The sequence below is a fragment of the Peromyscus leucopus genome, chromosome 7 (genome assembly GCF_004664715.2).
Source record: "Peromyscus leucopus breed LL Stock chromosome 7, UCI_PerLeu_2.1, whole genome shotgun sequence".
NCBI classification, from domain to species: Eukaryota; Metazoa; Chordata; class Mammalia; order Rodentia; family Cricetidae; genus Peromyscus; species Peromyscus leucopus.
In genome coordinates, this window is record NC_051069.1 from 33,714,890 (window position 1) to 33,731,471 (window position 16,582).

The following is a 16,582-nucleotide window of genomic DNA, read 5'->3' on the forward strand; positions in this document are numbered from 1 at the left end:
TCAGCATAGGTGAGATAATATTATTTAATATTTGCACCACAGCACCAAGCAGGGGGTTGGTGTGCGCTGCAGGTAGATGATGATTACAGGCCCATAGGCACAGAGGATGGCAGTGAGGTGAGTGAGCACTGCAGGTGGAGAATGCTTTCTGTCTGCCTTCTGCTGAATGGATTCTCAGAATGGCAATCCCAATGTGTGCATAAGAGACTGTGGTGATATTTTATTTGTATGTTAATAAATGAAGTTTGCCTGGAGATCAGAGGTCATAGCCAGCTATAAACAAAAGTCAGGTGGTGGTAGCACATGCCATTAATCTGATCACATGGCATGTAGAGTCTCTGTGTGTTCAAGGACACAGCCAAGTATGGTGACCCACGCCTTTAATCCTAGTACCAACCATAGAGACCTGGAAGTCCATATAGACGGGTAGTGATGAGGCAGTGAGATGGCTGGGCTAAGAGTCAATGAGAATGCAGAACAGCAAGGCAATAAAGGTGCAGGTTAGATAGAAAGAAGCTGGTTCTCTCGGGGAAGCTATGGTGGCTTGGTGAGTAAGGTTAGCTGGTAGTTATCACTATTTCTCTGATCTCTGCAGCTTTCACCCCTATCTTTGGCTCTGTGTTTCTTATTTAATAAGACTGTTTAGACATTCATCGACAAGAAACATAGATACTGGAGAGAAGCATCAGACCAGCAATTCCACATTAGTGGAACCAACCTTCTGGTTCAGTATAAGAGAAGACTAAAATTGCAGGAATGTCACAGATGGGGTGGACATGACAGGGACAACACTAGGTAAACTGAAAGGTAAAAAAACATCTGAGCCTGCCCTGGAACTTACTCTGTACACCAACCAGGCTGGCCTTGAACTCACAGAGATCCACCTGTCTCTGACTTCCGAGTGCTGGGATTAAAGGCATGAACCACCACACTGCTGGCAAGTTATTTTCATTTTCAATTGTTACTCTCTCCTCTTGATTCTCAATTCCTGGATGTGCACAGAGGTTGTTGGGGGCTGGGGAGGGGAGTCTCTTCTGCTAATGAGAATTGAAATATGATTCTCATTGTGCATTCAGACACAGAACATTATTGAACAAAAAAATAAAGGGCTTTATTGATCCTATCAGGTTAGTCTAAAAAAAACGAACCTCTACAACACAGTGTTAGCAGATTTATCAGACCTCTTGTCTTCATTACTTCATTCTTGAACAACAATTTTTAAATTTTGTAGTCTGAGATGTTTATTTGCCAAGGAATGTCCTTCTGCTTATTATAACTACTGTTTCCATCATAGCTACAGTTAATTCTCCATATGTTCTCTCTAGTATGATGTACTAAAACTTAATGTTGACTGAACTATGGTAAAGTATCCATAACCTCATAATAGACCATGTTCTCAAAGTTAGCACTGGGACTTTGTGTAGTCAGATGCTCTGGTGACTCCTTAAGCTTTGTCACACAAAGGCTTCACTGTCTCCTTCCTTTGGAGTTCTTTTCACATGCACCCATGTACTCTCTACATGCATATACATAAATTTATAAATAAATAAATAAATAAAACCTTTTAATATTATTTATTTTATTTTTATTTAATTAAATATTATTTAATTATTATTTATTAACACAGAATACTGTTTCAGGCAAACATAACATGTGCTATCTAGCTAGTGACATGTTAGGATACCCAAAGCAGAAACTTCCCTTACCAAACTACTAATTTCAATTGGAATAAAACTCCAGGTTCTGCTTCCATTTGCTGTAGATGAAGCAGGTCTTTCCAAATGTCTGGGTTTTTAGTGAAAAAAAAATGCCAACCAGTAATTTTTCCATATTTGCAGGTGTGATAGAGAGGTTGATTTGTGATTTGTGAGTTCTTCTTATAATATTAGTCAATAGTATAATAACTAAATCTTTGACAAACCCAATAATGATTGCCAAGCAAGATTACTTTCAGTTGAAGACTGTGAGAACATTGGTTCCTGAGCTGTTTAGTTAGCCTATGTTAATTTTTATTTTTTAATATCAGGATAATTTTAAGGTGTTTGAATCTCTGAAATAAGAGGTTAGTTCATTGAGAATCATAGTTAATTAACGTGAATTAACTCTGGTGTCAGTGATAAAGTTCAGTAGTATATGAAATGTTTCTTCAATATCCACCACTTGAAGGTAGTGTGCTCAGTGCTGATTAGCTAGTCTGGTCATACAGCTTGGAATGATTTGGGATTGAATAAAGATGTCCAAAATATCTTTTTAGTTCTGTGAGGCAACATTGCAATTGCTGCTCATTACCTTAATGAATATCGCCAGTTCCTTCAGTATCCACATGAAGAAGTATTGCTTCTCAGAATCAAGAGAGGAAATGTAACAGAGAGGTTGAAGGGACAGGACAGTGGCACAGGCAGTGAATACTACTGTGGGACTCCAAGCATCACTTCTTCATTTTGATTTTTCTAAATCTAATGAAGGAGTGATCAACATCTCTGAGACACACACACTATGTCAGGAGAATATGTGGGAGAGATACATGGAGCCTTCTCAAACATTATTTGAAGGTAACAAAGTGTGGCTAAGAAACCACAAGTCAGTTGGTTTCACTTCTATGCTGGTGAATAGAAACACCTACAGAGATGTGTGTTTGCATGCCATGGAGCACAATGCAAACGTGTTTACTCCCACAGAGAGCACTGTAGTCTTGTGCAGTACCACAAAGGGCACTGAAGAGTTATACAGCATCTGAAGTTCATGGAGAACTGTTAATGAGAAACAACCTGATGTTAGTCCAAAATGATAACTAAGGCCAACTTGCCTATCCAATGAGTTGATGGGATTACTAATAGTAGGATGCATGAGCAGTCACTTACAGAAGCTTGCATGACTTAAAGGCACCTGCATCACAGAGAAGCCCATCCCAGCCTGGATAGTGACTCAGGAAAGATGCATTCCTAAGCTCCTAGAGGGACTTGTAAGCAACTAGCTCTTCTGGTCTGAGAGTTTCTTCTCACCACCAGTTGTTTGTTTTTTAATGTAACCCCATGAAGGGACAGTGTAAGTCCTCTGCATTTCAGCTTTCAGGAGAAAAAGGAACTTGAAGGTTTTATTTACTTTTACTTTTGGAACATTATAAAACTAAGGAGAAAACATGGAAATTGTGTGTACTGAGGGGCTTTATCAACCATCTTTCTGCTGACTTCCTCACCCTGACTACTAAGATTCAATATATTTCAGTCTCTATGGGGACTTGAAATATGTTAGTCATGTTTCTATATGATTTTTATGTTTTTATTTAATTTCTATAGTTCTATATAAATACACATATTCTATACATATTTGTATACATATTTCCATAAGGGTTGATGTTAACTGAAATAGAACATTTTATCCTGCTTATTTTCAGTACAATCTTGGCTTATGTGCCTATTTTATTGGAAACAAACAAACACACACACACACACACACACACACACACACACACACACACGCATGCGCGCGCGCACACACAGCGACTTGTTGCCAGGCAACCACAGGGCAGCTTCCTGAATCAACCAGCATGCTGTCCTCCAGCAGGCCACCTTTTGACTTCATTCCAAAAAGGAACATAAATACATTATCCAGTAAATACTTGCATATAGCCCAAAATACATTATCTATCTCTCCTGTCACATCCATTAAATTATGTCTGGGCATGATATTTACTCTATCTTAATACAATAAACTGCAAAATAATTACAACACTGTAAAATATGCCAAGTAATAGAATGCCAATTTCATTAATCTATAAAAGTGCATTAATTCTGATTGTGAATATTTCTATGTTTTAGAAAATATATTAAGAAGTAAATATGACTTATTCTCTGGTTATCTTTTAAAGAAGTGTAAGCCCTAAATAGCTTTATCTACAATTGCACATTGACCTTAATATGATGTTGATGTGTCTTAACTGGCTCATGATTCCCTGTTGCTAGTCTCTGAGTTCATTCATTATTGATCAGGGTGAGGCTCCTTTCCTACTTACAAGTTTTATTGTTCTAACACAGGGACTTTAATTTCTACTTTCCCAAGGGTAGAAATATGGATTTCATAATATCCACATGCCACCTAAACAGTTCAAAAACAAAAAATGCCCAGACATTTAATAATATTCTATTTCAAATAATTATCATATTATGCTTTTTCAAAAATAAGAGAAACCTCGTGGTTTGGGTATATATAAAGAGATCATAGGAGGAAAAGGGGATGGTGCTGTTAGCACTGTCAGGATGCACATCAGGTTGCATGGCTTCCTGGGGCACAGAAACCATGGATCCGGATTTAGAACTAAATATTAATCAATATGATACTTAGAGGATTGTAGATGTAACCATCTTATTAAATAAGAAACACAGAGCCAAATGCCTAGTTAAAAGCCCAAGAGGTCAGAGCAATAGCTAAGAGCTAAAAACCCTTTCTTACCCTTCACTGCCACTGCTGTCCTTCACTCAAGCCATTGGGTGCATTTGTAGCTGAAGATTTCTCCAGTCCTGCCTGGGCCACAGTCAGGACAAATCTCTCTCATCCGCCATTCCCACAGCCACTTAGACCCAAATGAATAAACACACAGAGACTTATATTGGTTGCAAACTGTATGGCCACAGCAGGCTTCTTGTTATCTAGTTCTTATATCTTAAATTAACCCATTTCTATTAATCTATAAGTTGCCATGTAGCTCGTGGCTTACCAGTACGTTACATCTTGCTTTTCATGGAAGCAGCTGGCAGAGTCTCTCTGCCTCAGCCTTCCACTTCCCAGAATTCTCCTCTCTCCTTGTTTCACCTATACTTCCTGCTTGGCTACTGGCCAATCAGTGTTTTATTTATTAACCAGTCAGAGCAACACATTTAACATACAGAACATCCCACAGCAGAGCAACACATTTAACATACACAATCAGAGCAACACATTTAACATACAGAACATCCCACAGCAGAGGATCAGATGGTTCACATGGCTGCCATACCCAGAAAAGAACCTAAATGATAGATTCTTCATTCTTCCATGGAGAGAAAAGTCCAAGTACTCCTGTTTTCTTGTTTGGAAATTAATCAAATATTTAAGCAGTGACATCATAGTATCTGGGTTTGCCTCACAGGTCCTTTATTCCTTTTGGTGTGCATTTCTTGTATTCCTTTTTATTATTGAACACGATTTTTAAATTTAAATGTATTTCATCATGTTCCTCTCCCCCTAGTCATTCCAGATCTTCTCCCCCTCTCTTCCCACCCTAGTATAAGTGCCTTCTCAAAACACAAACAAAAATCTAAGGCAACAACAAAAAAAAACTTATAAAAACAAAAAACAAAACAAAATAAAAACAACAACCCCCCAAACTCTCTAAATTGTAACCAAATAAGAGCACACAAACAAGGAACAAAGCAAAACAAAAATTACAGAGTTCAACTCCTCATATTCGTTTTGTGTACTTGTGTTTCCTAGATCCTGACTATTATACAGAACAGGGGATTAATAATTGTTTTAAATTATTCACTTCACAATCTAATAAATATGTAAACTGTTAAATTCCATTCTTTTGAGACTTATGTTATTGCCTTATAAATTATGAATAAATCTAGTTTCATAATAAGGTAGAACCATGTTTTCAACTATAAAAGCAGTTCATAGGCTTTGCATTCTCCCCAGCCCAAATCTCCTTCCATAGATGCTGTTTATTCTATACCTGATGGGACATTACTGATTTACACACTATTCAGCTTTTGTCCAATAGAAAGAAATATACCCCAAATACACAGGAGTGGCATGTATCTGTTTTTTGCAAATATAAATAAATATGCAGCAATGCAAAATGCAAGGCTTGCATAGACACGGAGGCTTCCACTCAGATTGAAAAGGAAGTCACTGAGGCCAGGCAATGGATTGCAGTCTTTCCAGGCAGTCCATTACAGGGTGATTCATGAAGCTCTGATGATAAAAGCTAAGCAAGTGTGGAGATCTCTGGATGTTAGGTAAGTTTAGAATATGGAACATTTCCCAAGGAAAGTTGCAGGAACTAGTGAAGCCAGCTTAAAAAATGTCCATGAATTGGGGGCTCTGTTGATACCTGGGGTCTGGATAGCCACCTGAGACCCTGTTTGTGTCTGAGGGCCTTGCTGTACGCAGGGATGTCCTGATCAGGGTGGTTTGTGCTTCCACCTCAACCATGGTGATGCCCATGTTTCTGTTGAAGCTGGGGTCTGTGAAGATGCCAATGGCCCATGTTACCACAAGGGGTCATAGGAACCATGTGTGTTGAAATCTGAGGGCTATGTTGAGCCACCCCATCCTCACTTGCTCTGTGATAACTGACCCTGGGCACTGCAGAAGGAGAACTGGCCCTATTCGCATGGGAGAGCTAGCCCCAGAAATCCAGGGAGATAGTCCTACCATTCATCACTGATGTAGGAGAGCTGGCCTGGGTGCCATGGGCCTAGGAGAGTTGGATCCATCCCCACTTACCCTGGGATAACTAACCCTGCCCCTCAGTGGGCATTGCAGGAGAGCTGGCCCTACTCCCATGAGAGAGCTGGCCCCAGTAATCCAAGGAGATGGCCCTAACCTTCATCACTGATGTAGGAGAGATGGCCTAGGTGGCATGGGTGTAAGAGAGCTGGAGGGGGGGAATGGCAAGACTGGCCTGCTCAGCTACCACCCAGACCTAAATCCTGGGCTTTGGGTTGGTCTACCCTAACATTTACCCCATCTCTGACCTGCTGGAGTGCCTGACTGAGCTCCTCCTGTGGAAGGATAACTGTTAACTGCAGGATCTCCATTACTGGGAGTACAGCAGGATAACCAAGAGGAGTTTTGGTAATGGTCCAGTGATGATGATGTGCCAGAGGCCTTGAACCAGACCAGTGACTCATTGCAATGAACATTTTGTAGGTGGGGCTGATTGGACAAACAGGTATATTGTGGGACACACCACAGCTCCAGATGCAACTGGGATGAATGAAGAGGTGTTGGTAAGACTGAAGATAGAGGTGGGTTTTTGTTTGTTTGTTTGTTTTTAATTATATGGGGAGCATGCTGCATGGGTGAGGGGCAGATAGGAGGGAGCGGGAAGTGAATGGGATTGTGGTGCATGATGTGAAATTCCCAAAGAATCAATAAAGAATTATGTCTTTTTTTTTTTTTTTTTTTTTAAAAAAAAAAAAGGCCATGTGGGCACCAATGGTAAGATCAAATGCACAGTCTTTGGGATTCCTAGATCCTGGGCAAACACTAAATCCTGTAGCTGGATTTAGTGTTTGCCCTGTTTAGTCTTGCATCAGTCTAATTGCTCCTTCATGTTTTTCCATTGCTTCATTTGAGAAATAGAATGTTTGCCTTGTGCTACTGTGCACTGGAACTCTGCCACTTTGGATTTACAGGGGCTCACTTCCTAGAGCCTAGACACAGATGGTGGCAGGGGATTGAACTTTTGACCAATGCTGAAACTGGGAGCAGGGGGAGCTGGGAGGAATAGAGGCAGGGGAAACTTGGTAGGGATGTATTGTATAAGAAAATGATCTATTTCTAATACTAAAACAAACACACAAAGAAAATGGTTGGAGAGAAAATAAGTGGTCTTGGAATTATAAGATAGGTGTGAGACATTGAATGCAAAGGAGACAAGGTCAGATTTCGAATATGTTGTCTCATACATTAACATTATCACTCATGTTGGAAACTTTCAGATGTGCATCTATCTTTAGGAAGTAGTTCACTGGGACATATTTTAAGGCTTGGATCTTGTCACAAGCCCTGTCATTCTCTGCTTCTGCTCTCTGCCCATCATGAAGTGAATACCTTCTACCACATATTCCTGGCAACAGGCTTTACTCATGGTTACATTACAGGCCCAGACACCCAGAATCAAGTGACCTTGCGATGAAGACTCTGTAACTACAAGCTCAAATTGACCACCCACCTTAATTTGTGCTGTCAGCATTGTGATCACAGATATGGAAAGACAAGTAATGCAAGTGGCCCAGGAGCATAGATAAGGACAGAGATGGAAGATGGGATCCTTGAGGTAAGCCTCTGAGAATTCTGGGTAACTGATTATTTTTCTATTCCTACAGAAAATTAGTCACAGTAGAAACAGGACCCAAAGAACTTGAGAGTAAAGTATGAAGACTTTATAATCTTGTGAGCTGTGTGACCTTGTAGTGTTGATATTGATGAGGTCGAAGTTGTTAGTGGCACATATATACAAGTTATTGCCACTGAACAGTGTCAGTAAGACAAAAATTAACAGTGGTTCAAAGGGTCTGATATGAACCTACTCATTCTCGGATTATCAGAATAGCTCTGTACTCAAGGCTGAGGTTTATATACTGGAACTCAGAAACCTCTATCTTGGACACTGTTACTGGCATTTCTGTAATTCACCCTGATTTTGTCCCTTGTCTCCTACATAATTAAAACTAAAAAATCCTGCTATTCACTTGACCAGTATTCTTTTTTAGTATTTGTTCCAGTATTTGTCTCTGACTGGTACCAGGCAAGTATGAGAGAAATAGTTTTTATTTGATTGTTAACAAGGATTGCATGTCAAGTGGAAAAGCAGTAGCATTCTTCTCTCCCTCTATTATTTACCATTTGACATCCATTCCTCTATCCATACTCTCATTTTACCAACCAGTCCAACATTTTGAGATAGTCACATGCAATTACAGTTAGTGTTTCAGACTTGGTTGGGGGAAATACATGCTCTCTAATCCAAGAGGAACTTTATCATTTGATGATTTTTTCATTTCTCTGAAAAGGAATTGTCTCTCTTTGAATGACAGATTTTGTCCTCTTATGACCACTTCCTTTCAGAAGTCAGGCTTACAGCTCAACAAGGTGGGTATCAGCTTCACTAAGTTTGTTAGAATGCTGTGTTGATAGAAAGAATTGAGGTGAGCTCATCAGGAGAGAGGTAGTCTTCAGTAGAAACCCATTAGTAAGCTAAGTATGGTTGATGAAACTGGGACTTCATTATTTGGTAACTGCTATGTTTGGTCCCCCATTCACAACCATTCTGCTTAGTATGTTTGCTTTCATGATGATGTAAACAATGGTACAGAGTCAACAGAAACTACACTTCACAGTCTGAACTTTGATCTACTCACAAGGCAGTGAGATGCAGTGTAATGCTCTTTCACAAGGTAAGGCAATGCAAGCCATTCTGAACTCACAGCCATTGCTACTGTAACTTAACTGAGGCTCTATGCTGTACTGTGTTGCCAGAATTCTAAAATAGTATATCATATTTTATCATGACTACAATATGCCCATCAGGGCACATATATGAGTTGTTAGAATTTAATTATAGAAATAGACCCTGCACTGGATTATCTCCTAGAGATAAAATTAACAGTAAGTGTTCTGGGCACATGTAAGGTACATACAGCTACATTTCGAGGAATCATATTTAAAGAGTTAGAAGACTAACAAATGCTTGAGGAATAGTAGTGCTTGGAGAGAATCCACACAACATAAAATCAACACAGGAAGGCCGGTTGGTCCCAGCCCTTGGGATACAGAGGCATGTGGTTGTCTATGCCTTTGAGGGCAGGCTGGTCTACAGATCTAGAATAGCCAAGGCTATACAACCTAATCCATCATGCACACACACACACACACACACACACACACATTCACACACAAATCAACACTGGATCTGCTAAGAGACCTTGTCAATTATATTTCATTATAAAACACAAGGAGATACAAAATAAATATGCATCTTCAAACAATGAAGGAAGTGGTAAATTTATGTAATATATTTCATTTTAATATGACTTGGATGTTATGGATGCCAATTTGTCTCATAAAATAAGCTGGAGATTCAAATCTGTCCTATTAAATGGTGAATAAAACTTTATTCAGCAAAAATTTAGATGTTTTCATTTATTTTCAAGACTGAGACATCTCTTAAAAAATACATGCCTGAGGGCCACTTTTACTTCTTTATTCCTCAGGCTGTAGATCATTGGGTTGAGTGTGGGTGTCACAAGATTGTTCAAAATCTGAATAATTGCACTAAGCAATGGGCTGGGACTGGGCTGCAGGTAGATGATGATGACTGGTCCATAAACACAGATAATGGCAGTGAGGTGGGCACTGCAGGTGGAGAAGGCTTTCTGCCTGCCTTCTGTTGAGCGGATTTTTAAGATGGAGATGCCAATTCGAGTGTAGGACACAACGATGAGAAAAAAACAAATGAGAGATAAAAGACCAACGTTTGTAAAGCCTACCTTCTGTGCTAGAGAGGGGTCCTCACAGGCCAGGAGTAACACTGCAGGCATGTCACAGAAGTAATAGCCCACCTCACTGGGGCCACAGTAGGGCAACTGGAAAGTGAGGGACGTTAGGATAATGGAGTGCACACAGCCGCTCATCCAGGTCCCTGTGGCCAAGACATAGCACACTCTGTGGTTCATGATGACCGTGTATCTCAAAGGGAAGCAAATGGCAACAAAGCGATCATAGGCCATCACTGTGTATAGGAAGCACAATGTGCAACCCAGACAATGATAGAAGAAGTGTTGTACAACACAACCCTGGAAAGAAATCCCTCTACCCTGTCCTGAAAGATATGACAACATCTTTGGAGCTGTTGTGGAACAGAAACCCAAGTCAAAGATGGAGAGGTTTCCCAAGAAAAAGTACATGGGTGTATGGAGTCGCTGGGAAGAGATGACTGCAGTAAGGATGAGCAAGTTTCCCAGGAGGGCACAGGCATACAGTGCTGAGAACAGGAAGAGCAGGACCTTCTCCAGGCCTGCTGTCTCAGGGATGCCCAGCAAGGTGAATTCGGTCACCATGGTGTGGTTTGCCATGTTTATGGAAGAATAAGCTCCTGGAAGTCTGTGGAAAGAAATTCTTGGTAAAATTTATTATGTAAGTGGATTAGACGAGTTTATTTCACCAGGGTGGAAGAGAAAAAGATACTGGTATTTATGCAGAGATGTTCTAGATAGAATTGCCTTTCTTGCTGATGGGGTATCTTTGTGTTGTTAGCCCCCTAATTGCAGATAATGCTGCTTAAAAATCTCAGCCAGAAGATAACTTACAGGGCAATTGTAGGTGTCTCAACAATCCCATCCAGAAATTAACTTCCAAGGTTACTCTCTTCTGCTCTCAAATTCATATAAATGATCTTATTCCATCATTCCAGATGCTCTACTGTGATTCTAAAATGAACAAAATCTCCAGAAATGGACTTGTAGGGAGGATAGATAAGAGGCAGGGTAAGGGAAGGATAAGAAGAGTGGGAAGTGAGAATAATCAGAATATATCATATACTAATGTGAAACTGTACAAGAACAAAATTTTATTAATGCAGAGTTATGTCTTTAAAATAACATTAGCAACCAAATTCTAGGACTGAGAGGTAAATGAGGATCAAAACCTACAGTATTTATTACAAAATAACAACAGCAAAGGATAGACCTCACAATTTTAAGTTTAAAGTGTGAACACCACTGAATTGTAAGCTTAATGAATTTCACTAAGTTTTTCTTAGTTGGCAGCATGAATGCTTGCTCTCTCTTCTGGCAAATAATGAGGATGTGTGATTGTACATTGGATTATCTGGTGTCTTGTAAGTAGAATCATTTAGAATAATACAGTGACTGAAGGCTCCATAGCCACATCTTATATGAGAGCAGAGCTGTGTCTACTCTATCTCTTCATTCTCTATTAAACACATAATATATATACATCTCATATGCACATATATGAACATACAGAGAAAGAGAGATACAGAGAGACACACAGAGACAGAGAGATAGAGAGAGACAGAGACTCATTTCTAAACCTCACTAATCACATTGTGTTACATTTGTAAAGGACATTTGTCACATATGTCTCAAAAATTAAACTAAGGGTGTGGAGTTCAAGAAGGCAAACTCAAACACACTTTTTTGATCAAATGTATGAAAGAGACAAGATGCACAAAGATCACACTGCAAACAATAAAGTCACAGATATTTAAAAAGGTATGCAGTTTTCTTGCTGTTAACAAAGAAAGATTGCATCCAATCTCATAGGTTCATCTCTGAACATAAGAATGTATCATCCTACGTTAACTTCCTTTAACTCTCCAGATTCATGACTATTGAGTCCTGAGGGACAACAAAGAGTGGCTACCTAAAGAAAGACCTTGGCATTCCATATGGAAAAGAAAAGCTACTGTTGCCACTACCCCAGGCTGCAAAGTCTAATTCTGGAACCATATTGAGTTAAAGACAAGGGGTGGGCATAGAAAGCACTCCTTTTGAGTTTTTATATTTAAAAATTTTCTGACATATTTTCATTTTTTATTACAGTATAATCCTTAAATTACAGGTTAACTCAGAAATCTATTGCTTAAAACTCTGAACTCCCTGACTCCAACATATCATATCCCTAGCCACTGGGCAACTGAGCACTCTGATAAAGGTGAAGGAGACATTTGGGCACTTACTGAGCCAATAGGAAACCTAGTGTGATGGATAGTGTTGTTGAGCACTCTTTTCCTGTGTACCTCCAGCAGAAGGAAGGAGCCTCACCATCCTTCAGTCTGTAAGTTGGAACTGATAATTCTTTCTCCTCATTTTAATCAGTTTCCAGTACAATTCCACACATCTAAGTGTGCTTCAGCTCCCTGGCAGCAATTTCCTGTTTGATTCCAGGAACTGCAATAATTCACAAGACAAGAGATTTTAAATAATAGTGATCATCCTTTGGGTATCAATCCCCAGAGGAAGGAGTCTTATTGAAAAAGCATCTCATTAACTCCTTGCTTTAATTATGTGGTGGTGTAGGGGGGGAGTATTTCAATGTATTTTGTGAATATTCTTAAGGGCTAATACTGTTCAATAATGTTCACTTGAAACCTCAATATTTTTCTCACATACATAACCTGTGGCTAAAGATTTTCCAAGCTGATAATTCTGAAATTCTATTTGTCACATACTGACCTATATGGTGAGGTAGGGTTCTCTGAAGGGTGGGAGAAGTGCTTTCTCTGAAAATGTTTTCTTAGCTGGGACCTGCAGTGTGAATCAGCAGACAGGGTAGGGAGGGACAAAGCAATTTCCCAGGTGAGGCACTGTACACTGTGCATGATGGAAAGGAACTCAACATACTTAAAGAATTTAGGAGTTGGGTCTGAGTGTTAGAGCCTCTATTTTCAGTTTCTTAGGAGTCTGAGTTAGCAGGTTCACAAATTTAGTCCTTGAGTGAAGATGATAGTCAAGTTTTTCATGGGTAACTTGGTAAGATGCAGTCTAAATTATTCAATCATAATTAGGAAGGTATCTTTATCCACTTTTCATTGCTATAATAAAATTCCAGGGATTGAGTATTTAAAGGGAAGACATTTATTAAGCTCATAGATCTGGAGTTCAGGATAAATGAATAATTTAAAAATCACAGATGAAAATAGTATCAGAAAAATGTGTGTGTAACCCAATAAACACACCTCCTTCTCACTCCTATTCTGAAAAGTCATGGGAAATAATTTTCATTTGCAGTCTTGTTAGACATGAGGTAAGACAACAAGGTTTATAGGTAGAACCAGTTGAAGAATCTAACAACTGAAAATTAGGATATTTCCACAATGGCCTGAGCAGGCTTTCCCTTAAATGGTATAATGGGGCAACTGCTGGGCTGTCTAAGGGATAGGCTTAAGAAGGCAACATCAGGGCCAGAGCAGGCAGTGAAGTGTGGGAATGGGGGCTTCTATGACTTCTTAGAACTGCATCTGTTGCCTAGGAGCTGGGTCAGTGATAACCAGTATTCCATGATTGTGGAGATCTGCCAGAAGTATCTGGGTGACATGGTTATGAGCATGTACAAGGCCATTGTACAAAAAAACTATGGAAAGGGACATGTCTAGTTCTAAAAGCATAATGTGGTCTTCAGTTTTAATCAGATGATTGTGGAGAAGCAATAAATTTGGAAATACTCCCAGTAGAAGCGGTCCTTGGCAAGTCATTTTGAAACTATGCATGTGGGACTCAGCCAGGAACTGCATCAATGCTGATTTGGTTAATCTCATGTTCACTCCCTTTGGCATGGGTTGAGGCAGGATTTTAGTTTCTCCACAATCTATCTGTTTTAATTCAAAGTTGAAATTTTGTCACTAAAAATTACATACTCATGGAAAAGACATGCAATGGTGATCTCCAGTGAGATGCAGTACATAAACATAATGAAATAAATATATCAATCTTAGTATTTCTTAACCCTAGTCCTTTCTCTTCCAGTATCCCAATGTATGCCACCACAGCTTGAGAATGCTACTCTACATGCCATCTTGAAACACTAGGAACTCTTCTGTGACATTCCTTCCGTGGATTCTTGATAAGGAATAGCTATAGAAATATCTGGAGACTAAATTGATTGTCATCTGAAAACGTTTTAGGTACCACATGGAAGTACAGTGATGGATTTGCTTGTCTGACAATGCAGAATTCACTGAGTCAGTGGGACACTGATACTTCATGAAGAAGGCACTGGGGTGCTGCTTGCCCTGAGAGATGGCCAGCTAATTGACATTGAGCACATCTGTTGTAGTCAACTGAAAATCCCTAAAAGCCATTATTATAACACTGGTCCCATTTGTGGAGAGCATGAAGACTATCCTCCCCAAAATAGTTTTATGCTAGAGGCTAAGAGATTTCAGAGTTGAGATGACATCATCATCATCATGGAGGAATTGATATTCAAAAATGTCAAAACGAGAATGAAATCTAAAGGAGCCTCGCTCTGGAAACATCAATTGTAGTACATGTTTTAACAGCATCAGCCATGCTATGAAAACACCAATTGTAGTCCACACTGCATCAGCCATGCTCAGTAAACAAAAAAACAAACAAACAAACAAACAAACAAACAAACAAACAACCCTGTGGTTCCTGGTTGTGACAGCATCAAGCTGATAACACAGTAGGAAGAAAGGAAGCATTGAACTTGGACCCAGACCAGGTTCAGCCATTAATAGATGGTTGCAGGGATCAGATATTAACTGCTCTTACTTAAGACAGGGGAAGAAATGGAGAGCTTAAAATTGAGCTAGCAGTGAGGTCAGTGTACATCAAAGACCTATTCACAGTACTTTTTAATCAGTTGCTTCCTCAACAATTTATTAATATTATGAGTTGTCTGGCAAGATGATGAATTGTGTTAAGCGACCACAGAGGTCATGAAGGGCAGCTCCAGGAGGGGTGGGCAATTAGGAACAGGAGTCTCTTAGCTAACTAGATATGTTTGAGGCCATAATGCTAATTCATGTGAGATTCTATATCTGTTATTTGAGGTTTCTAATACTGAGAACTCTCATATAGAAGTGGTAAAGATTTGTTTTATAGGACTGATGTGTACATATATGGAGATGATAGTCATGAAGAGGGCACTACAGTGATGCCTTATAAATATCATGCCTTATAAACATCTCACATTCTTTTTGTGAAATAGGGAACTGAAGTGCTTGGGAGCAGAAAAGGAGAGTAATCCCATTCTAAGTAAATCAGAAGTGTGAAATGAGACTGATTTGACACTGGGAAGGGATGAATAAGGTCACAGCTGTCTCCAATTTTCTACCAGGAGATATGTGTGGGCTGATCATTATAGATATAGGAAAACTCTCTGTTGTTGTTTACATTGCTCCTTGGATTTCTTGCTCAGATTTCAGGCCTAGTTGCTTCTGTAGTTGGTTATGGAGTTTCTGAGGAGGGATTGTAGAGGCAGAAGAACATTGAAAGTATTATAGGCATACCACATGCATTCAGATATTCAATCCTGTGTTTATTTATTTATTTAAAAACCAGGGAATTGAAGATTTATAGTAAGAAACAAAGCTTTATAGGAAGAGAGGCTTTTTTAAAGATTGTGTTGTCCTTTAATACCTCTACCTGTTTTGATTATTATTTTCTTTTAGAGGTTTATATTCCAGAGTGAAAAATAAAGCTACTATATATCTATGAAAAACAAATGAATCTAAAAGACAAATTGAATTTAAGTTTACAGGGAGTTTAATGTAATTTGAGGCAGATTGTTTGACCTTATACTATCTTACTGCAGCAAAATGATTAGGCCATTTCTTTTTTTAGTAATAAAATGTAATACAATGAAACAACAAATAGTACTTTGAAATTAGACAAAACATACAAACACAAGGAAAAGGGCCTGATGCAAGGCACATGAAACAGAGGCCACTAGTTCACACACTTAGGAATTCCAGGAAAATGCTAAAATGGAAGCCATACTACACACAGAGGACCTGGTGCAGACCCATGTAGGCCCTGTGCTTTCTGCTTCCGTCTCTGTGAGTTCATATGACCTTTGCTTATGTTGATTTACAGGGCCTTGTTTCCTTGGTGTTGTTCATTTGCAATGGTTCTTAACAGTCTTTTTGCCTCTTGTTCCTGAGCCCTAGGGGAGGGGTTTGATGGAGACATCCTGTTTAGGACTGAGTATTTCAAGTCTTTCACTCTCAGCATAATGTCTGGCTGTGGGTCTCTGTATTTATCCCCATTTGATGCTGGAGGAAGCTAAGAAACAAAGTTTTAAATATCGTTATTATGTCCACAAT

General features: G+C 39.3%; 1 protein-coding gene across 1 annotated transcript; it reads right to left on the reverse strand.

Moving 5' to 3' along the window:
- Nucleotides 1-9,901: 9,901 nt before the first annotated feature.
- Nucleotides 9,902-10,844, reverse strand: LOC114691261 (putative olfactory receptor 10D4). The gene has a single exon (XM_028866522.1). It carries the CDS (start codon nucleotides 10,839-10,841, stop codon nucleotides 9,906-9,908), a length of 936 nt encoding a protein of 311 aa, XP_028722355.1. The 5' UTR covers nucleotides 10,842-10,844; the 3' UTR covers nucleotides 9,902-9,905.
- Between the last annotated feature and the right edge of the window lie 5,738 nt (nucleotides 10,845-16,582).

What these genes read in the sequence shown, in the direction of transcription:
- LOC114691261 (XM_028866522.1), bottom strand. Translation starts at nt 10,841, where the DNA reads ATGGCAAACCACACCATGGTGACCGAATTCACCTTGCTGGGCATCCCT.